The sequence below is a fragment of the Symphalangus syndactylus genome, chromosome 24 (assembly GCF_028878055.3).
Source record: "Symphalangus syndactylus isolate Jambi chromosome 24, NHGRI_mSymSyn1-v2.1_pri, whole genome shotgun sequence".
Classification (NCBI taxonomy): Eukaryota; Metazoa; Chordata; class Mammalia; order Primates; family Hylobatidae; genus Symphalangus; species Symphalangus syndactylus.
The window spans coordinates 41,024,305-41,046,966 of NC_072446.2; the positions used below are offsets into that span (position 1 = coordinate 41,024,305).

Genomic DNA, 22,662 nt, shown 5'->3' on the forward strand with positions numbered 1-22,662 from the left:
AAAAATACAAAAATTAGCTGGACATAGTGGCACGCACCTGTAATCCTAGCTACTTGGGAGGCTGAGGCAAGAGAATCGTTTGAACCTGGGAGGTGGAGGTTGCAGTGAGCCGAGAACTCGCCACTGCACTCCAGCCTGGGCAACAGAGTGAGACTCCATCTCAAAAAAAAAAAAAAACATCTTTTTAATTCACTCACAGACTGGAAAAAACTAAAAATTTTGGTGCTATCCAATGCAGGTGAGCGCCTGGGTAGGCCAGCACACTTGTAACTGTCAGTGGGAATGTAAAATGGTACAATCTTTTTGGAGGGTGATTTGGCACTATCTAATTACAAATGGAGATGCATTTGACCTGGTAGACCTATTGCAGATAGACTTGAAGAAAATAAGTGCACAAATTATGTGTATGAAGTGTTCATGATAATACTGCTATGATACCCCAACACTGGACAGACCTAAATACCCTCAGGGTACACTGTAAAACAGAACCATAAGCAGCTGTTAAAAAGAATGAAAGAGGCTGGGCATGATGGCCCATGCCTGTAATCCCAGCACTTTGGGAGGCTGAGGCGGGCAGATCACAAGGTCAAGAGATCAAGACCATCCTGGCCAACATGGTGAAACCCCATCTCTACTACAAATACAAAAATTAGCTGGGCATGGTGGCATGCACCTGTAATCCCAGCTACTCCGGAGGCTGAGGCAGGAGAATCACTTGAACCAGGGAGGCAGAGGTTGCATTGAGCTGAGATCACACACCACTGCACTCCAGCCTGGCGACAGAGCAAGAGTCTGTCTCAAAAAAAAAAAGAAGAATGAAAGAATGGGGTAATTTGACTGTGTTGATATAAAAATACCTCCATGGTAAGAATCATGTATTTGATACATATATAAATATATATAATTTAACATAAGTATAGATTTATGCATGACAGAATCACAGGAAACTGTATTGGGGAGAGGATAATGGTTCATTTGTACTTTAGGTTGAAAAAAATATATATATATTTTGAGACGGAGTTTTGCTCTGTTGCCTAGGCTGGCAACAAATTTTGTTAAATGATATACATTATTGATGAATCAGTTTATTTATTTACTTATGAATGAGATGAGGTCTTACTATGTTGCCCACACTGGCGTCCAACTCCTGAGCTCAAGTGATCCTCCCACCTTAGCCTCCCAAAGTACTAGGATAACAGGTGAGCCCCTGCGCCAGGCCTACGTGTATATTTATTTTTTAATTGAGTCATTTCTTTTTTTTTTTTTTAAATTGAGACAGAGTCTCGCTGTGTCGCCATGCTGGAGTGCAGTGGCACCATCTAAGCTCACTGCAACCTCTGCTTCCTGGGTTCAAGCAATTCTCCTGCCTCAGCCTCCCGAGTAGCTGGGACTACAGGCGCACACCACCATGCCCAGCTAATTTTTGTATTTTTAGTAGAAACCGGGTTTCACCATGTTGGCCAGGATGGATTTTTATAGTTTTTGTAGAGACGGGGTTTCACCATGTTGGCCAGGGTGGTCTTGAATTCCTGACCTCAGATGATCCACCCACCTCGGCTTCCCAAAGTGCTGGGATCACAGGTGTGGGCCACTGCGCCCAGCCTACATTTTAAGATGTAAATTAAAGACATCCTTGAGGAATTTTCAATGACCAGGAAAAAAGTTAACATACTATTAAAAGAACAAGAAGGGGCCAGGTGTGGTGGCTCATGCCTGTAATACCAGCACTTTACAAGGCCAAGGAGGGTGGATAGCTTGAGCCCAGGAGTTCGAGACCAGCCTGGGTAACATGCAAAACCCTATCTCCACTAAAAATACGAAAATTAGCTAGGTGTGGTGGTGCACACCTTGTAGTCCCAGCTACTCTGGAGGCAGAGGTGGGAGGATTGCTTGAGCCCAGGAGGTTGAGGCTGTAGTGAGCCATGATTGCACTATGGCACTCCAGCCTGGGTGACAGAGCAAGACCTTGTCTCAAAAACAAAACAAAACAAACAAAACAAGGGCCTGGCATGGTGGCTTATATCTGTAATCTTAGTGCTTTAGGAGGCCAAGGAGTTTGTTACCAGCCTGGGCAACATAGTAAAACCCTGTCTCTAAAAATAAAATACAATAAAATAAAATCAGCCAGTTTTCCACTTGAGTCCAGGAATTGAGGTTCCAGTGAGCCATGATTGCACCAGTGCACTCCAGGCTGGGCAAGAGTGAGACCCTGTCTCTAAACAAACCAATAAACAAAAAAAACCTAACATAAACAACAAAAAGAAGATCTAACACTACAGTTATGATTATAATGCTAAACATACACTTATTGAAAGGCTGAAAGAGATGGATGCAGTGGCTTACGCCTGTAATCCCAGCACTTTGGGAGGGAGAGGTGGGAGGATCACTTGAGCCCAGGAGTTTGAGACCAGACTGGGCAACAAAGCGAAATCTTGTTTCTACTAAAAGAAAAAATTGGCCGGGCACAGTGGCTCACACTCGTAATCCCAGCACTTTGGGAGGCCAAGGCGGGCGGATCAGGAGGTCAGGAGTTCGAGACCAGCCTGACCAACACGGTGAAACCCTGTCTCTACTAAAAATACAAAAATTAGCTGGGCGTAGTGGCGCACGTCTGTAATCCTAGCTACTCAGCCGGCTGAGGCAGGAGAATCACTTGAACCTGGGAGGTGGATGTTGTAGTGAGCTGAGATTGCGCCACTGCACTCCAGCCTGGGCGACAGAGCGAGACTCCGTCTCAAAAAAGAAAAAATTAGCAGGGTGTGGTGGCGCGTGCCTATAATCCCAGCTACTTGGGAGGCTGGGGCAGGAGGATCTCTTGAGCCTAAGAGGTTGAGGCTGCAGTGAACTGTGATGGCACCATTGCACTCCAGCCTGGGGGACAGAGTGAGACTCTGTCCTAAAATAAATAAAAAGCCCGAAAGGAGATATGCCAAAATGTTAATGACTACTTCTGTGCTGTGGAATTTATTTTTCCCTCTATTGATATACTTTCTTTAGTTTTTCTGAATATATTACTTTTATAATCCAGAAAATAGTACAACTAAGGAGAGTTTGCAGTAACATGAGAAAATGTTTATGATGTTATTAATGTGAAGTGAAAAAAGCAGCTACAAACTGAATACACCATGTGGTCACAGCTACGGAGAAACCATGCACAGGGAGAAACAGTGGAAGGACACACCTCCGAGGGGAAACTGTGACTGTCTCTGGTAGTGGGGTTTTGGATGACTGCTGTTTTTCCCTTTTTACTTTTCTGTGTTTTCCAGGTTTTCAACACTGAGCCTGTGTAACTTTTATTGGGAAAATAAACCTCGATAAATTAAAAAAAAAAAAAAGGCCATTAGTATGGTAGAGGTATGTCTGAGCACAAGCTATACCCCATCCCAACATAAACAGTACGATGAAACCAAACTGGTATCACAAAAACAAAACAAAAAGCTACATGGATAAAAGAAATACAGACTAGTGAGACAGGGTCCCAAACACTAACAGTTGTTGTCTTTGGGTAGGTCTATGGGTGAATTATTAATTTTTCTCTCTTCTTTATTTTCTATAAATGAACATGCATGGCTCTTGTGATGGGAAAAATAAAACAAAATAAGATAAAGTCATTGAGATCAAATGACACAACAGATGGCAAAAGACTTACTTTGAAAAAGAGGTAGAGCCCCAAGAGTGTGCAGCTGGCGATGATGGGGAAGCGGGCAGCATCCCGGCTGGTGATCGTTTCAGGCATGTCCGAAGCATTCTAGAGGAGAGAATGGCAATGGCTCAGCACAGCTGGTTCCCATGTGTTCCTGCAAGGCTCTGCTAATGCTGTTCCCTTGGCTAGGGATGCTGCCTGCCTCATCCTGGGGCAAGATGCTCTGATCTTGCCATTTTTTTTTTTTTGAGACAGAGTCTTGCTCTATCACCCAGGCTGGAATGAAGTGGCATGATGTCGGCTCACTGCAGCCTCCGCTTCCTGGGTTCAGGCGATTCTCCTGTCTCAGCCTCCTGAGTAGCTGGGACTGTAGGCATGTGCCACCATGCACAGCTAATTTTTGTATTTTTAGCAGAGATGGAGTTTTACCATGTTGGCTAGGCTGGTCTCGAACTGACCTGAAGTGATCCACCTGCCTCGGCCTCCCAAAGTGCTGGGATTACAGGTATGAGCCACCATGCCTGGCTGATCCTGCCATTCTGCCATGAGGAGATCTGGACCCTGATCAAGAGACCAAGGAGAACCCAGGGCATGTGTGACACATCTGGGGAGAAGGGCTATGGCAGAGGCCATTCCCGTGTGGAATAACTGAGAGAAGAAAACTTGGACACCAGCGATGCCACAGCAGTTTCAGACCTCTCGAAGAAAATTGTTTTCAGTTTTCTAATGGATCAGCCAAGAGGGAAAAATGACTATTCTGTCATCCAGTAGGTAATGAATATTATGAGTTGAAATTAACAACAAACAAGACAGACAATGGCTGAAACTGCACATAGGAAGACACCAACTGTGAAGAGAAGCAAATCTTGACAAAACTTAAATTTAAGAAATTTGACTGGCAGACTTGAAAATGGTAAAAATAAAAGCCACAATTAAATTTATAATGGCAGATGCTATAGTTGGCAAGAATGTGATGTGGGTAAAGAACTGATGAATGATAAATATTTACATGAAAAAGAACTAAATGCAATCAAAATAATTTCAGTATTATAAAAATGGAAAAGAATTGAAAATGGAGTAACAGACCAACATAGAAATAGATTAGCTTCATAGAATTTATGCCAAAGAAGGCCAGGTGTGGTGGCTCACGCCTGTAATCCCAGCACTTTGGAAGGCCGAGGTGGGTAGATCACGAGGTCAGGAGTTCGAGACCAGCCTGGCCAACATGGTGAAACCCCGTCTCTACTAAAAATACAAAAATTAGCCGGGCTCAGTGGCGGGCACCTATAATCCCAGCTACTTGGGAGGCTGAGTCAGGAGAATCGCTTGAACCCAGGAGGCAGAGGTTGCAGTGAGCCAAGATCGTGCCACTGAACACTCTAGCAAGGGCGACAGAGCAAGACTCCATCTTAAAAAAAAAAAAAAAGAATTTATGACGAACTTTTTTTTTTTTTGAGATGGAGTCTCACTCCATCACCTAGGCTGGAGTGCAGTGGCACAATCTTGGCTCACTGCAACCTCTGCCTCCTGGTTCAATCAATTCTCCCGCCTCAGCCTCTCAAGTAGCTAGGACTACAGGCACATGCCACCATACCTGGCTAATTTTTGTATTTTTTGCAGAGAGGGGGTTTCACCATGTGGGCCAGGCTGGTCTCAAACTCCTGGCCTCAGGTGATCTGCCCCCCTTAGCCTCACAAAGTGCTGGACTTATAGGTGTGAGCCATTGTACCCGGCCAGAACTTTCTAATGAAAATTTATCAATGATATGTAGTACTGGTATAAATTTATTTTTTTATTATTTTTTTTTTGGTATAAATCTGTATTCCAAACAGGTCAAAAGCTTCCAGGATCACAGTGGTCTCTACTTGCCCTCTCTCTGCTAGGCAAAATCCTCACAGTCCTCAAGGGCCTAGTAAATGTCACTGCCATGAAGCCCTTCCAGATTTCCCCGCTGGGACAAGCCTACTCTGCAACTGTTTTATATCATGGCTACCAAAAGTCCTAGCAATGCCAGATTAGACTCCTGCTCATGCCGAAGTTCTTTCCATAGTACGCACAGGCTCATTACAGTGCCTGAGATTCTACCATCACCATGTCCATCCTGCAAGTAAAGCACCAGCATCCCTAGAAGGGATCACATTCAGTTACGGAGACTCACAAATATTTTGGCTCACAAAAACCAACAATAAAAAACCTGCTAAGAGAGAGGGTGTCTGGAGAAGGTAAGACTGGCTCAGAGAGGCCCTAGTGTCCCAGGTGGAAGGTTGCAAAGAGGGAAGGAGATGGGGCAGAGGGCAGTAAGCCCACGAAATGACTACTAGGAGAGGGAGGTGTGGGCTAGATTTGAAATCCTAGGCTTAAGTAATCCTCCTGCCTCAGCCTCCCAAGTAGCTGGGATTACAGGCATGAGCCACTGTGCCTGGCTAAGGGAAATACATAGACAGCACTGGCCTAAAGTATAAACCTGTCCAGCCTTTTGGGGAGGGTAATTTGGTAGGATGCATTCGATTGAAATTTCCACATGCCCAAAGATACAAAAAGAAGAGCCACAGAGGCCGGGCATGGTGGCTCATGCTTGTAATCCCAGCACTTTGGGAGGCCGAGGTGGGCCGATCACGAGGTCAGGAGATCAAGACCATCCTGGCTAACATGGTGAAACCCCGTCTCTACTAAAAAATAGAAAAAATTAGCCGGATGTGGTGGCGGGCACCTGTAGTCCCAGCTACTCAGGAGGCTGAGGTAGCAGAATGGCGTGAACCCAGGAGGCGGAGCTTGCAGTGAGCCAAGATCGTGCCACTGCATTCCAGCCTGGGCAACAGAGTGAGACTCTGTCTCAAAAAAAAAAAAAAAAACCACAGAACAAGAACTACAAATGGCTCTTAATAAGTCTTTATTTTCACTCTTAATAAGAGCTCAAACTAAAGCACACTGAGATTCTGTTTTTTGTCTAATAGAAAGGTAAGAATCCACACACTGGGTAACATACTGAGTCAGTGGGGCTACGGGGAAAGATGTAGTCTCCCACACTGCCTATGAGAGTCAATCTGTCTTCCTGTAGAAAGCAACTAGGCAATACATAAAAAATCACAAATACACATACCCTTTGACCAAGCAATTCCACCTGTGGGAATTCTCCCTACAGATATAGTTCATACATAAGTAAAATGCTACACATAAAGTGTATCCAAGGTATTCCTTGCTCTGTTAACAGCTTGCTGAGTGACTGGGTTTACTTCTCTGTCAAACAGGAGGACAATCTCTAGCCTCACTTCAAAAAAGGTCCAAGAGCCTTCTTTTTTTTTAAAGAAAAGCGACAGTCTCTCTTTGTTGCCCAGGCTGGAGTGCAGTGGCAGGATCATAGCTCACTGCAGCCTTGAACTCCTGGCATCAAGTGATCCTCCTGCCTTGGCCTCCTAAAATGCTGAGATTATAGACATGAACCACGACACCCAGCCCCATAGGGGTCTTAAACCAAATGAGATATGGGATGCGAAACAGCCTGGCAAACTGTAAAGTACTGTGCCCGTATTGGGGGTTATGACTATCAGGGAGAGGTGAGTGAGGAGGTCCCTAACCACACCCTTGCCTATGCATGGCTGAGGCAGCCCAGGCTCTGGGCTGGAAGGGAGACCCTCCCCTCTGGAGCCACTGGAGGCAGCTCCGTGTGAGTCACTTGGACGGCTTTGCCAGGAGGTGGGGGTGGGGTGGGTGAGCAATACCCACATGAGAGGCCCGGTTTCCTTCCTTCCCTATTCTCTCCCAACCCTTGGCTTCTGCTTTTGCCAGCAGGGTGCTGTGGGACTTGGGCAAGTTCCTCATCCCCTCTGAGCATCTCCACACATTCAATACATTTCCTGTGTAGCAGTAGTATGGGTACAAAAATGAGTTCCTGATCTTGAGGCACTCACAGGCAGGTAGGTTAATACCATGACATGATACATATTACAGGAAACAGGTATTCTATTTTATGGAATGCACAGCAAAACTGGCTGGGCGTGGTGGCTCATACCTGTAATCCCACAGCACTTTGGGAGATGGAGGCGGGCGGATCACCTGAGGTCAGGATTTCGAGACCAGCCTGGCCAACACGGTGAAACCTTGTCTCTACTAAAAATACAAAAATTAGCTGGGCGTGCTGGTGTGCACCTGTAATCCCAGCTACGTGGGAGGCTGAGGGAGGAGAACAGCTTGAACCTGGGAGGTGGAGGTTGCAGTGAGCTGAGACTGAGCCACTGAACTCCAACCTGGGCGACAGCGAGACTCTGTCTCAAAAAAAAAAAAAAAAGACCAGCCTGGCCAACATGGTGAAACCCCATCTCTACTAAAAATACAAAAATTAGCTGGGTGTGATACCGTGCACCTATGGTCCCAGCTACTCAGGAGGTTGAGGCAGGAGAATTGCCTGAACCCGGGAGGTGGAGGCTGTAGTGAGTGGGGATCGTGCCACTGAACTCCAGCCTCGGCAACAGAGCGAGACTCTGTCTCATATTAAAAAAAAAAAAAAAAAAAAGCCCCTCCAAAACAAAACCCCAAACAGGCTATTATAATGTAGTGTGACAAATGATGCAACAGACATGTATATCAGTGTGACACACAATATGAACATCAGCAGTTATGAAGGGACTCTGAGATCAGGAAGTCCATTTGGACTCCCAGCTCTACTTCCCAGCTGTGGGACCTTGGGAAAGTGATTTTTTTTTTCTCTAAGCCTCAGTTTCCTCAGCTGTAAAACAAGTTGTGAGGATTCTGATTTCTGCTTTGGAAGTACTCAGCATTGTGCCTTGAGTCATCATTTAAACTGTATACACCATTTGTATCATTACTATGCACAATGGAATCACGAGACAGCCAACAAGACACTATTTCTGCAGAGAAGTAAGGGAGTCAGAGGTGGAGAGAGCAGGTACCACTTAAGCAAGGCCTTGATGGTCAAGCACAGGGTCTGGTAGTCTGGAGCCAGATAAATGCTGACTGGGTTGAGGAGTCAGCTTGTCAGTTTTTTTTTTTTTTTTTTTTTTGAGTGGAGTTTTGCTCTCTTTGCCCAGGCTGGAGTGCAGTGGCACAATCTCGGCTCACTACAAATCAAGTGATTCTCTGCCTCGGCCTCTTGAGTAGCTGGGATTATAGGTACCCGCCACCACACCCGGCTAATTTTGTATGTTTAGTAGAGATGGGGTTTCACCATGTTGGCTAGGCTGGTCTCAAAGTCCTGACCTCAGATGATCTGCCTGCCTTGGCCTTCCAAAGTGCTGGGATTACAGGTGAGCCACCACGTCCGGCTTGAGGAGTCTGCTTTGTGTACAAGGAAAGGAAGTGCTTATCAGGCAGAAAGATATGCATATACAGAGGCTCAGGGCTGTCAAAGGACACACAGGACTCTGTGGCTTCACCTACAAACCAGTATTATGGCTCATTTCCACATATTCCTTTCAATTCAGCTCAGCACCCTGGGTGGGAAGAGGCCTAATCTTATTCAGTGACAAACCAAGGTTGGACAGATCCTCTCCATCACACAGAGGACTCTGGTCTCCTTTGTGGGTGACTTATAAATATCCCATGCTGCAATGCTGAGTCAGAATGGGAGACCGGACTGTAATCCCAGCACTTTGGGAGGTCAAGGTGGGCAGATCGGTTGAGCCCAGGAGTTTGAGACCAGCATGGGCAACATGGAGAAACTCTGCCTCTATTAAAAAAAAATAAATAAATAAAAGAACGGGAGACCTGAAATCTGACGATAATAGTAATAACAATAACATTACTGCACTGTTCTAGGTACTTTACATGTTTTCATCCTTACAAAAACCCCACAAAGCAGGTCCTTTTTTTTTTGTTGTTGGAGACAGAGTCTCGCTCTGTTGCCCAGGCTGGAATGCAGTGGCGCAATCTTGGCTCACTGCAACCTCCGCCTCCTGGTTTCAAGCAATTCTCGTGTCTCAGCCTCCCGAGTAGCTGGGACTACAGGCATGGACCACCACGCCCAGATAATTTTTTGTATTTTTAGTAGAGACAGGGTTTCATCATGTTAGTCAGGATGGTCTCGATCTCCTGACCTCGTGATCTGCCTGCCTTGGCCTCCCAAAGTGCTGGGATTACAGGCGTAAGCCACCGCGCCTGGCCAGCAGGTACTTTTAATAGCTCTTTTACAGATGAGGAAGCGGAGGTCTAGAGAGGTGAAGTAACTTGCTTAGAGTCACACAGCTGGTGAGTGGCAGAGCCAGGACTGAAACTGAGGCAGTCCAGTTCCAGACCCCAAACTCTTAGGAGCTATTTCCTAGAAGATTTCTATCTTCCCTATCTGGAAATTTCTGTTGGAAAGTTTTAACAGGAAGGTACTTGGGAAGCCTGCAACCTTTCTGAGGAACAGAATCCTGAAGGTAGCTGAACAGCTAATCTTTGTAGTGACAAAAATACTAAAAAGTTGTTAGGATTCTTTACCAATCCAATTGCGATTTTTTAACCAGATTTGCGTATGTAAATACAATAGCTCCTGCAACATAAAACACAATTAGAAAGTGGGGGAAAAACCTGACATAAACAGCAGAAGTAAATGTAGCTTCCATGACATTCTGGATGTTGTTATCAGAGCGGAAACAAAAGCTGTAAGAGAGGACAGATGCCTGCTTCAAGCCATTGGCACGGCTCAAGCTCTCAGAGCACTGCTTCTACACCATGCCCTGGAAATGATCTGAAATTCACGAGCCATTCTGTTACTGTTGCCCCAGCTGGAGACTCGAGAGTCTCCATTCCTTACCACAACATCCAGTCACTCAGCTCTCCAAGGTTACCTTTCCTAACTTCCCACCCCAATCCTTTGGCCCTCATTGCTGTCTTCACAACCCCTGCACCAATATTACACTTCTCCCTCCTGCCTGTCACCTACCCTGCCATGAGCTCTTTCTAAAGCCTACACCTGATTGTATCACGTATCTGCTTAAAAACCTCTGGAGAAACCAGGCACAGTGGCTCACACCTGTAATCCCAGCACTATGGGAGGCCGAGGCGGGCGGATCACTTGAGGTCAAGAGTTCGAGACCAGCCTGGCCAACATGGTGAAACCCTATCACTACTAAAAATATAAAAATTAGCCGGGCATAGTGGCACACACCTTTAATTCCAGCTACTTGGGAGGCTGAGGCACGAGAATTGTTCGTACCCGGAAGGCGGAGGTTGCAGTGAGCCAAGATCACACCACTGCACTCCAGCCTAGCCAAAGAGTGAGACTCTGTCTAACAAACAAACAAACAAACAAAAACAACAACAAAAAAACAAAACCTCTGGAGAACAGACTACTCCACAGCCATTAAACAAGAATTGAGGTCACTGCTGGTGGGAAAGTAAACTGATACAACCTCTATAGTGGATCATATGGTAAAATCTATCTAAATAAAAAGTGTGGGCTGGGAACAGTGGCTCACGCCTGTAATCCCAGCACTTTGGGAGGCCAAGGCGGGCAGATCACCTGAGGTCAGGAGTTTGAGACCAGCCTGGCCAACATGGTGAAACCCCGTCTGTAGGAAAAATATAAAAATTAGCCAGGTGTGGTGGGTGCGCGCCTGTAATCCTGTAATCCCAGCTACTCAAGAGGCTGAGGTGGGAGAATTGCTTGAACCCAGGAGGCAGAGGTTGCAGTGAGCTGAGATGGCACCACCGCACTCACAATCAGCCTGGGTGACAGAGCGAGACTGTCTCAAAAAAAAAAAAAAAAAGGGTGCATAGCTTTCAACCCACCAATTTTGAGAAATTTATCCCACAAATACACAGACAAGTGTGAAATAAAAATGTATAGTGATATTAATTTCAGCATGGTTTGTAATAGCAAAAGACTGAAACAACCCAAATGACCAGTGGGGGACTCAAATTCTCAAATTTGAGCATGCATCGGAATCACCAGGTGGGCTTGTTAAAACACACATTGCTGGGCCCACCTTGAGCTTCTGATTCAGAATGTGCATTTCTAACAAGTTCTGGGGTGATGCTGACACTGCTGGCCCAGGGACCAGACACTAGAGAACTGGCATTCTAAGCAAACTGGGGTACAAGTGGGATACCATACAGCTGTTAAAGAACACACCCACACCCTATGTACTGACATGATTGGATCTGCAACACACATTAGGTGAAAAAAGCAAGGTGCAAGGAAGAGTGTACTGGCCAGGCGCGGTGGCTCACGCCTGTAATCCCAGCACTTTGGGAGGCCGAGGTGGGTGGGTCACCTGAGGTCAGGAGTTCAGGACCAGCCTGGACAACCTGGTGAAACCCTATCTCTGCAAAAATACAAAGATTAGCCAGGCATGATGGCAGGTGCCTGCAATCCCAGCTACTCGGGAGGCTGAGGCAGAAGAATTGCTTGAACCCAAGAGATGGAGCGTGCAGTGAGCTGAGATTGTGCCATTGCACTCCAGCCTGGGTGACAGAGCGAGACTCGGTCTCATTAAAAAAAAAAAAAAAAAAAAATCAGGGAAAAGTATATGCCTATTTATTTGTAAAGACACAGAATCTTTCTGGATGGATATCTAAGAAACACAGGAGAGGGGCTGCCTCTGAGGAGGGAAATAGGGCAGCTTGGGGTAGCAGGGAGACTTTCACTGTGCACCCCTTTGTACCTTTTGAATTCTGTACCATGGGCATGTATTACCTACCCTCCCCACCATAAAAGATGAGGTAGATCTCTCTCTCTATATATATATGTATATATTTTTTGAGACAGGGTCTCACTCTGTTGCCCAGTGGTGCAATCAGGGCCCACTGCAGCCTTGAACTCCTGGGCTCAAGTTATCCTCTCGCCTCAACCTCCAGAGTAGCTAGGACTACAGGTGTATGCCATCATGTCTAGTAAACTTTAGGTCTATATGTACTGACACAGAAAAATAATGAAACATATTATTATTATTATTTTTGAGATGGAGTCTCACTCTGTCGACCAGGCTGGAGTGCAGTGGCGTGATCTCGGCTCACTGCAACCTGTGCCTCCCGGGTTCAAGTGATTCTTGTGCCTCAGCCTCCTGAGTAGCTGGGATTACAGGTGTGCCCCACCACGCAAAGCTAATTTTTGTATTTTTAGTAGAGATGGGGCTTCACCATGTTGGCCAGGCTGGTCTTGAACTCCTGACTTCAAGTGATCCACCTGCCTCGGCCTCCCAAAAGTGCTGGGATTACAGGCATGAGCCACCATGCCTGGCCAACATACTGTTAAAGAAAAAAAAAATTGCTGGGCACGGTGGCTCATGCCTGTAATCCCAGCACTTTGGGAGGCTGAGGAGAGTGGATCACCTGAGGTCGGGAGTTTGAGACCAGCCTGACCAACATGGAGAAATCCCATCTCTACTAAAAATACAAGATTAGCCAGGCATGGTGGTGCCTGCCTGTAATCCCAGCTACTCGGGAGGCTGAGGCAGGAGAATCGCTTGAACCTGGGAGGCGGAGGTTGCAATGAGCCAAGATCATGCCATTGCACTCCAGCCTGGGCAACAAGAGTGAAACTCCATCTCAAAAAAAAAAAAAAAAAAAAAAAAAAAAAAAATCAAGTTGTGGAGAAATATGTACTATATAATCCAATTTTTATAAAAATAAATTTACATGTCTATATACACAGACACATATAGAATATATGTGTATACACAGAAAACATTCTCGAAGGTTATATACCCAACAGCCAGTTGGGTTACTTCCAAGGAATAGTGCCCAGGAGGCTTTTCCTTTATACTTCTGCACTGCTTGATGTTTCTTTTTTTTTAACAAATGTATAGTATTTTTGTAACAATAACGATTAACCGCTGCATTGCTTTCAGGATTCTCTTCCCCAGAAAGGCCACAGGCTTCCTGAACATCTTGTCACTACATCCAAGCCCCTCTCCTGGGCTCACATGATACTCTTCACTGCCTCCCTGAACACATCTTGTGGTCCCCTGCCTCACCTTCTCCTGCTCTGCCTGTTGGACTCTCCCCATCCATGCAAAGACAACTGCTGCCCCCTCCAGGAGGCCTATCTATTTACTTGGCTAGTCACATGTCTGTTTCTCCTTGGTGACTGGGCTCAGTGAGGGCAGGGCTTGGCCTTCTTTGTCCTGGAACTCCTGGTACCCAGCCCAGAGCCTAGCCCAGAGCAGGCACCCAGTCCTGTTCGCTGAGGGCCCTTTAAACCAATGTTTAATGTGCAGCTACTGCTTGGGTCAGATTCGCTTCTGTGCGGGATATAGGACTCTCGACAGTGATGGGTGCTGCTCTGAGACTGCTCCTCCCAAGGCTCACAACATACTCCTGGAGGCTCTACCTTCTTTCTCTCCATGATTTCACAATTTTCCCTGCCTGTTATGGACACCTTGACCCTTGGGGAGAATTCTGTCCTCACATTCCCTCTCTCCCAACTGGTTTTGGGGTCCAACACTGGTGGGAAATCAAAACTGGGTCCCCACACTAACTCTTCTCTCTCCTTTTCACGTGACCAGGGAAATGACTCAGGGTAGTAAGGGAGTCACTTGGCCTGTCCTTTCCCTAGGTCAATGCTGCCTGTCTTTAAAGGTACCTGTATTAGGAGAGAGCCCTGGACTAGGACTAGGCATACCTGGTTCTGCCCCTAAATGGCAGAGTGATCTTCAGAAGTCATTTCTTTGACTCTCAGTTTCCTTTCCTGTACAACGAGGATAATGAAACTGGCTCTGCCTGCCACCTCAGTTGCTGTGAGCATCAAAGGGCGTGAAGGTTTTGCAAGCTTTACAGCATCTGGGTCATTGGTGGTGGCAGGCTCTTAATGGTCAGGTCCTGTTTGTAAATTCATACAGTCCTCCACACCCTGCTGCCCTGCAGGAGATGCTTGGGAGAGGTATTCAGAGGCTAAGGCTTTCTCCTATCCATACCCTCTGTTCCAGCCACACCAAACCTTCCACTATTTCCTGAACTGCCTCGTAGCCTCCTGCCTCCGCACCTCTCTCTGCTTACCTGGTTTCTTTTGCTTAGAATGCCTTCTCCTGGCTGAAATTCTACCTCTATGTCAAGGCTCAGGCCTACCTCTAGCACAAAGCCTCCCTGCATTGTCCCAGATGTGCTCAATCTTTCTCCCTAAACCTTGTAGCATTGCTTGTATTATAATCACAGATCTAGTTATTATTCTTTCACCTGGGCTCCCGAATTCCTTGGTGACAGGGCTCTGACCTACTCATCTTTGCAGCAATCCTCCCTTACCCCTGACGGTGGAAGTTCAGGAAATACTGTTGCCTGTAAGGTGTTTTCTGCAGAGATTAGTGATCCATGTACAGAAGGTGCCAGGGAGAATTACTCAGTTTGGAGAGCAGCTCAGATCAAGCTGCCTAGCCTTATGCCAGCTGTCCTTCGCCTCCTCTGTCCTGGTTTATCTCAGAACTTCTCTCTACACTAAGTGTCTACCTGACAGGCATAGCAGAGAGGCTTAATATCACCTGAACTCAGCTTAGAAAAATCCAAACAAAAAGGAAAATGGAGTCATGTTTGAGTCTCTCAGCCTAAGCCCTGCCTAACTACTTTCCTTTGCATCTGATCGCATATAGAGCCAGTAGTGAGTTCTCTGCTCTTGGGGAAGGAAGGTGGCAGGCCTCAGCTACTGCTCAAGTCGGGTAGTGTTTTCAGAACCTCAGCTTCAGCAGTTTCAAAAGTGGCAGCTGCTTTGTGGGCCTGCCCTCTTTGGGCAAGACAGCTTCCACTTAGGTCCATCCTCAGGTCTGGGTGGGGGAGGAGCATCGGGGAGGTACAGATTAAGAGGTTGTGGAGGAAGGGAGAGAGTGCCAGGAAGTGAAAAGCCATTGGTACAACGGGCTAGAGAGGGCTTAATATAGGGAAGAAGTGGGGCAGGGAAGGGGGAGGGAGAAGCAGAAGGTGAAATGTGCTGGAGTCCTCCTAGGTATCCAATGGGACAGACGTTGAGGAAGGCCAGGGATGGAGTCTGGCCCAGTCTCACAAGAGGGGCCAACAGTGGCCCAGCAGACAGGCCCAGTTTGGTGGGGGGATTGTCTTGGGGGTATGGGGAGAAGGGCTACTTTGAGGTAGGGTCAAAGGCTGGGTGGGAAAAGGGTTACAGGTTAGGAACAAGGTCTGGGTTTTGACTAGGCCATGTCCAAGTTTGGATGGTAGTTAAGAGAGAGGAAACCAAGAAAACAAGACGTCCATGCCTGGTTGGAAAGTAGAGGCACCAAGATGGCAGGTTCTGAGGAGCCAGCTGACTGGGATGGTTCCAGAAAGTGATGTGAAAAACTGAGGTCTAAGAGATCATTGTTTTTGAGGCAGGGGCAAGGGCCAGGTGTGGGGGATCTAGGTGAGCACATAAGGTGCCACAGATTCCAGTGAGACAGGAGTCAGAGTCTAGGGATGGGTCTGGACGGTAGAAAGGGCCCTGCGGTGGGCTGAGGCAGGGTTCCTAACAAGGGATGACACGAAACTGTACCATTCAGTAAGTTGTGAGGACCAGTATCCATCAGGTATAGATGGGGCTGGTCTGCCTGGGCCCAACAGGCTCAGAACAATCAGTGACCGAGTCGCAGTGGGGGGACGGGCTGACAGCGTTCCCAGCCGCGGCATGATGCACAGGGAGGGAAGCGTCAGGGTCCGAGTCGGGAGCAGAAGCAAGTTCCTATTGGGGAAGGTGTCATACCCTGGTCGGGGGTCGGTGCCCAGATCCCGGGGCAGGAAATGCCAGCCCCGGAATGTGGGCCCGAGATAGAGGGAATGGTGGTGATCAGGGCTGGGAAGAGTCAGTGTCCGGGGAGAGGAGGTGTCTGTCCCGCCTAGGAAGGGTCCATGTCGGCCGTGTTCGGTATGGGGGTGGAAAGTTCCCGGTTTTCCCGCTGACCCTACCTTGCCGCGGGCGCAGCGTACGGAGCGCAGGGCGCCGAAGAAGATGGGCAGCAGCGCCATGAGCAGGAGGCTGCCGTAGGCCAGCGCGATGCCCTCGGGCGTGGAAGGCGGCCGCGTAGTGCTGTTGGTGGGGCCGCCTGCCTCGGCGCTGCCGTTATGCGGATCGCTGAGGGCCGAGTCCATGGCGAGGGTGCGTTCGGGATCCGACTCCAGCTCCGGTTGCTGCAGCAGGGACGCGGACGGAGACACCGGCTCTGCAGGGAAAGCCACGTTCCCCTAAGGCAACAGGAAGTGACGTCTCCCTCCCAAGCCCGCGCCGCGCACGCTCGCACACACGCTTGCACGCACTCGCGCGCGCGTGCACGTCTCCCCGCCCGCTCGCCCTCTAGCGGTGGCAGAGGGCCGGGCGGCGGGTTGCTAAGCAACTTGTTAGTGGTCTGGACATGGGCTCCGGGCCACTGCGGTGAGCGAATGACCATTTCCCAGTCCCAGCCGGTCTCCTCAATCCCAGGCTGTCCACTCTCCGCAAATCCTCATATTCCGAATAACTAAGAACGTGTTTATTCATACATGCATTTATTGGGTATCCAATTGTTTATTCACTCCTTGAATATTTATTGAGTGTCCCTCAATGTGCCAACAACTGTCCGAGGCTCTGGGGACACTGAGGTGAACAATATAGGCAAAAGTTCGTCCTTGCCTTCGTGAAGCTTGCATTTTAGTGCAGTGTGTGTGGGGGGACGTTGGGAAGACAATAAAGAAACTGAACAAAATGAAAGTCTGTAAAATGGGCCGGGCGCAGTGGCTCACGCCTGTAATCCCAGCACTCTAGGAGGCCGAAGCGGGTGGATCACCTGACGTCAGGAGTTCGAGACCAGCCTGACCAATATGGTGAAACCCCGTCTGTACTAAAAATACAAACAATTAGTCGGGCGTAGTGGCACGCACCTGTAATCCAGCTACTCGGGAGGCTGAGGCAGGAGAATCGCTTGAACCCGGGAGGCGGAGGTTGCAGTGAGCCAAGATCGAGCCATTGCACTCCAGCCTGGGCAACAAGAGCGAAACTCCGTCTGAAAAAAAAAAAAAAAAAAAAAGAGGCCAGGCGCAGTGGCTCACGCCTGTAATCCCAGCACTTTGGGGGGCCAAGGTGGGCAGATTGCGAGGTCAGGAGATCGAGACCATCCTGGCTAACACGGTGAAACCCTGCCTCTACTAAAAATATAAAAAATTAGCCGGGTGTGGTGGCGGGCGCCTGTAATCCCAGCTATTTGGGAGGCTAAGGCAGGAGACTGGCTTGAACCTGGGAGGCGGAGGTTGCAGTGAGCCCACTGCACTCCAGCCTGGGCGACAGAGTGAGACTCTGTCTCAAAAAAAAAAAAAAAAACAAGAAAAAAACAAGAAAAAGCTTGTAAAATGTTAATGTATAGTTATGTGTTACATAGCATGTTAATGCAGATAAATAGAGAAAAATAAAGCAAAAGAAAGGTGTGTGTGGACTTTGCAAATGTATTGAGTGCCTACTGTGTGCCAGGCAATTATAATACTTACCAGTTCACGACCCTGTACGATTTATAAAGCTTTGTGGCTCTTTTCAGAATTGGAAGAATCTGTTTATTTATGTGATTCTTATTTTTGATATTGTTAAAAAAGTTAAAAAAATATATTTTCTTAGACATGGCGTTTTGCCATGTTGCCCAGGCTGGTCTCAAACTCCTGGGCTCAAGTGATCCTCCTGCCTCAGCCTCCTAAAGTGTTGGGATTACAGGTATGAGCCACTGCTTGCAGCCTACTGTGGCTATATTAGATACTGGAACATCTAAGCATCAGTGTGTGACTGTGCAAACAAAAAACTTCAAGGAGTGCCTATTATTATTATTATTATTTTGAGACAGGGTCTCACTCTGTCACCCAGGCTGGAGTGCAGTGGCATGATCACAGCTCACTGCAGCCTCTACCTTCTGGGCTTGGGTGATTCTCCCACCTCAGCCTCCCCAGTAGCTGGGACTATAGGTGTGTGCCACCATGCCCGGCTAACTTTTTGTGTTTTTATTAGAGATGGGGTTTCGGCATGTTGCCCAGGCTGGTCTCAAACTCCTGGGCTCAAGCAATCTGCCCACTTCGGCCTCCCAAAGTACTGAGATTATAGGCATGAGCTGCCACGTCCCGCAAGACTGCCTATTTTAAAAAAGGTTTCTATGTATTGAGGCAGTTGTTTACTGCAGAATCAAGCTCACTTTAGGCTTACTACCAGCTTCTATCTAAAAATATTGACTGATAACCGAAAGTGTTCTAAAGGTGGTTATTCTGATCTATAGTTTTTTGTTTGTTTGTTTTGAGACGGAGTTTTTGCTCTTTTTGCCCAGGCTGGAGTGCAATGGCGCCATCTCGGCTCACCACAACCTCTGCCTCCCTGGTTCAAGCGATTCTCCTGCCTCAGCGTCCCGAGTAGCTGGGATTACAGGCATGCGCCACCACGCCCAGTTAATTTTGTATTTTTAGTAGAGATGGGGTTTCTCCATGTTGGTCAGGCTGGTCTCAAACCCCGGACCTCAGGTGATCGACTCGCCTCGGCCTCCCAAAGTGCTAGGATTACAGGCGTGAACCACTGAGCCTGGCCTCTGATCTATAGTTTTTTAAAAAAGTATTTACAGAAAGTATAGAAGTTTTTGGGAATTTAATACAAGTTAGCCTCCAATTTTCTCTTCTCAAATGCCTGATTTATAGTTTTTGCTTCTTTACATATTTGCTTTTTTAATTTCAAGATTTGTAATTTTACCTTCAAAACACTTCATTTTTAAAATTTTAAAGCATGTTTAGCATATGCAGAAATAGGCCGGGTATGGTGGTTCGCGCCTGTAATACCAGCATGTTGGGAGGCCGAAGTGGGCAAATCATGTGAGCCCAGGAGTTAGAGACCAGCCTGGGCAACATAGCAAGACCACATCTAAAAAAAAAAAAAAAAAAAAAAAAAAAGTCAACATTTTGAAATTAGTTGAGCTCAATGCAGTTCTACTCTTTGGAAGCAGATTAGCTAACTGGAATCTGGTGCTCTTGTTGAATGGAAATAGGTGATGGGAAATGCCTATCATTTGACTTTATAAGGATAAGCAAGCTTTACCGTGATGCTTTGATTTGGGGTGGATTCCAGTCCATCATTGCCCTGGCACATGTCAATTAGTACCCACAAAATTCAATGTCAAATCCAAAGCCTCAGAGGAAAAAATTTATTTCCCAAGAGAACAATGATAACGTAACAAAGTAAAATGTTATCTAGATTATATTGGTATTAAAATTATCTCATATAAAGTATATTGACTGTAACTATACATAGAAGATTCATAGTAACACCTGGAAGTTCCTCCTCATGTTATATATAAATTGAATTATGAAAGCTTTTTATATTACCTGTTTATGGCCTTATAGATTTAATGTACCAAATGAAAACTTCCCACTCTAACTTTAGATAAGATAAAATCTATATTTATTTTCAAGGTAGAGTTTTAAGTGGCCATATTTCTTGAGCCGTACTCAAGGGAAAATTTTATTTCAAGGCACACTTTCACTCTGTCACCCAGGCTGGAATGCAATGGCATGATCACAGCTCACTGCAGCCTTGACCTCCTGGGCTCAAGCGACCCTCCCACTTCAGCCTCCCGAGTAGCTGGGACTATAGGCATATACCACCATGCCCAGCTAATTTTTCCATTTTTTGTAGAGATGGGGTTTCACCATGTTGCCCAGGCTGGTCTCGAATTCCTGGGCTCAAGCGATCTGCTCACCTTGGCCTCCCAAAGTGCTGGGATTACAGGCGTAAGCCACCATGCCTGGCCACTCAAGGAAATTATGTCTTAACTAAGTTTGAATGTTGTTCCTCTTCATTTGGTATATGAAACTTCAGCCGATTTTATATTGACATTCATCATCTAGTCAAACCCTTCACATGTTCTTCAAACCAACCAAATTTGGGGTTCTTGACATTTTCTGTGTCAATAAAATAAGATGTGGATCTTATCCTTTTTTTTGAGATGGTGTTTTGTTCTGTCACCCAGGCTGGAGTGCAGTAGTGTGATCTCGGCTCACTGCAACCTCCGTGTCCCGGGCTCAAGCAATTTTCCTGCCTCATCCTCCTGAGTAGCTGAGGCTACAGGCACCCGCCATCATGCCCAGCTAATTTTTGTGTGTTTAGTAGAGACGGGGTTTCACCATGTTGGTCAGGCTGGTCTCAAACTCCTGACCTCATGATCTGCCTGTCTTGGCCTCCCAAAGTGCTGGGATTACAGGCATGAGCTATCACGCCCAACCAAGATGTGGATCTTATATTTTATTTTGAGATGGAGTCTCGTTCTTTCGCCCAGGCTGGAGTGCAGTGGCGTGATCTCAGCTCACTGCAAGCTCCGCTTCCCGGGTTCATGCCATTCTCCTGCCTCAGCCTCCCGAGTAGCTGGGACTACAGGCACCTGCCACCGTGCCCAGCTAATTTTTTTTTTTTTTTTTTGTATTTTTAGTAGAGACGGGGTTTCACCGTGTTAGCCAGGATGGTCTTGATCTCCTGACCTCATGATCCACCCGCCTCGGCCTCCCAAAGTGCTGGGATTACAGGCGTGAGCCACCACACCTGGCCTGGATCTTATTTCATCTAGATCTACTAGATTTGATGAAGACTTGTTTTTTCCTTGCCATACTGGCCTTCTAGATGACCTTTGAATTGAATTTAGAAGATGGGGAAGTGTAGATCTGTCTTGGCCTGAGTCTTTTTTTTGAGATGGAGTTTCATTTTTTTTTTCTTTTTTTTTTTTGTTTTGAGATGGCGTCCAGCTCTGTTGCCAGGCTGGAGTGCAGTGGCACAATCTTGGCTCACTGCAACCTCCGACTCCCTGGTTCAAGTGATTCTCCTGCCTCAGCCTCCCCAGTAGCTGGGAATACAGGCATGCGCCACCATGCCTGGCTAATTTTGTATTTTTAGTAGAGATGGGGTTTCTCCATGTTGGTGAGGCTGGTCTTGAACTCCTGACCTCAGGTGATCCACCTGCCTTGGCCTCCCAGAGTGCTGGGATTACAGGCATGAGCCACCGTGCCTGGCCTGGCCTGAGTCTTTTAACAGCAGAGAAGAGGAAGAGCGTGAGACCCTGAGGAGTGACGGGGGAGACTGGCTGTTGACTGCAGGACACTGTCAATGCCTTATTGGTGGCATTCTCTAGACTTGGGGGCAGTCGTTATTCTGGAAGAAGTTACTTAAAAGTTACAGCAGTTGTTTGAGCTGTATAAATCTGCATCCGTAGGAGCAGTGCCAGAAGCAGCAGCCCCTGCTGGAGCCTGGTCACCATCGCTCTGCCCATGCCTGCTCCAACCATGCTGGGTGCATCTTGCTTGATGCTGATGCTGGGTGTGTAGAGAACTGCTGGCTCAGGGCAGGTGCAGACAAGGTTGATGCTGCATGACTTCTGAAGCGAGGTCAGAAGAGGCCAAACACGAAGGTAAAATATTGTAGAGGAAATTAAAGAAAAAGGAAATAAGGAAGAAGCCAAACAGCTTCCACCTTATTCAGTGGAACAATTGCTCAAGGACCTCTGAGCCACTTTTAACAAGTCTGACTGCCCAGAGACTGCCATGTTGTAAGGAAGCCCAAGTCACATGGAGAAGCCGTGTGTAGATGCTTCAGTCAGCAATGCCAGCTGAGTCCAGTCTTTTCGTTATCTCAGTCCAGGTGCCAGACATGTGAGTGAAGAGTCCTCCAGATGATCCCAGTCCCCAGCTGCTTGAGTCACACTAAGCCATCAAGTCTTCCCAGCTGGGGCTCCAGAGAGCATGGAGCAGAGTCAAGCCATGCCCACAAAGTCCTGTCAAAACTCCTGATCCCCAGAATCAGTGAGTTTGACAAAATAGTTCTTTTGGGAGTTCCTCTTTATGCAGCAATAGATAACCAGAACGACATGTCAGTTATGATTAGGTTTGGCTGGTTGCATGCAACAGAAAACCCCCAAATAACAGTGATTTAATACAGATGAACTTAAAGAGGCCAGGCACAGTGGCTCACGCCTGTAATCCCAACGCTTTGGGAGGCCAAGTGGGTGGATCACCTGAGGTCAGGAGTTCAAGACCAGCCTGGCCAAAATGGTGAAACCCTGTCTCTACTAAAAATACAAAAATTAGCCAGGTGTGGTGGTGTGCACCTTAGTCCCAGCTACTCAGGAAGCTGAGCC

At 47.1% G+C, this 22,662-nt stretch overlaps 2 protein-coding genes across 9 annotated transcripts in view; one reads left to right on the forward strand and one right to left on the reverse strand.

Moving 5' to 3' along the window:
* HM13 (histocompatibility minor 13) overlaps positions 1-16,849 on the reverse strand; it is a 55,516-nt gene extending 38,667 nt beyond the window's left edge. For 2 of the 7 annotated variants that reach the window (XM_055265217.2, XM_055265214.2), the window contains exons 1-2: positions 16,463-16,777; positions 3,650-3,748 (exon numbers count right to left, since the gene is read on the reverse strand). In XM_055265217.2, the coding sequence (XP_055121192.1) occupies positions 3,650-3,748; positions 16,463-16,645 (282 nt within the window). In that variant the 5' untranslated portion in view covers positions 16,646-16,777. Of the gene's footprint in view, positions 1-3,649; positions 3,749-16,462 lie in introns of all 7 variants that reach the window. The other 5 variants (XM_063633781.1, XM_055265215.2, XM_055265216.2 and 2 more) reach the window with 4 other exon arrangements.
* The window catches only part of DEFB124 (defensin beta 124), a 46,103-nt gene continuing 40,244 nt past the window's right edge, over positions 16,804-22,662 (forward strand). The window contains exons 1-2 of one of the 2 annotated variants that reach the window (XR_008654609.2): positions 16,818-16,925; positions 21,742-21,936. The gene's annotated coding sequence lies outside the window, so the exon portion shown is untranslated. Of the gene's footprint in view, positions 16,926-21,741; positions 21,937-22,662 lie in introns of both variants that reach the window. The other variant, XR_008654608.1, reaches the window with a different exon arrangement.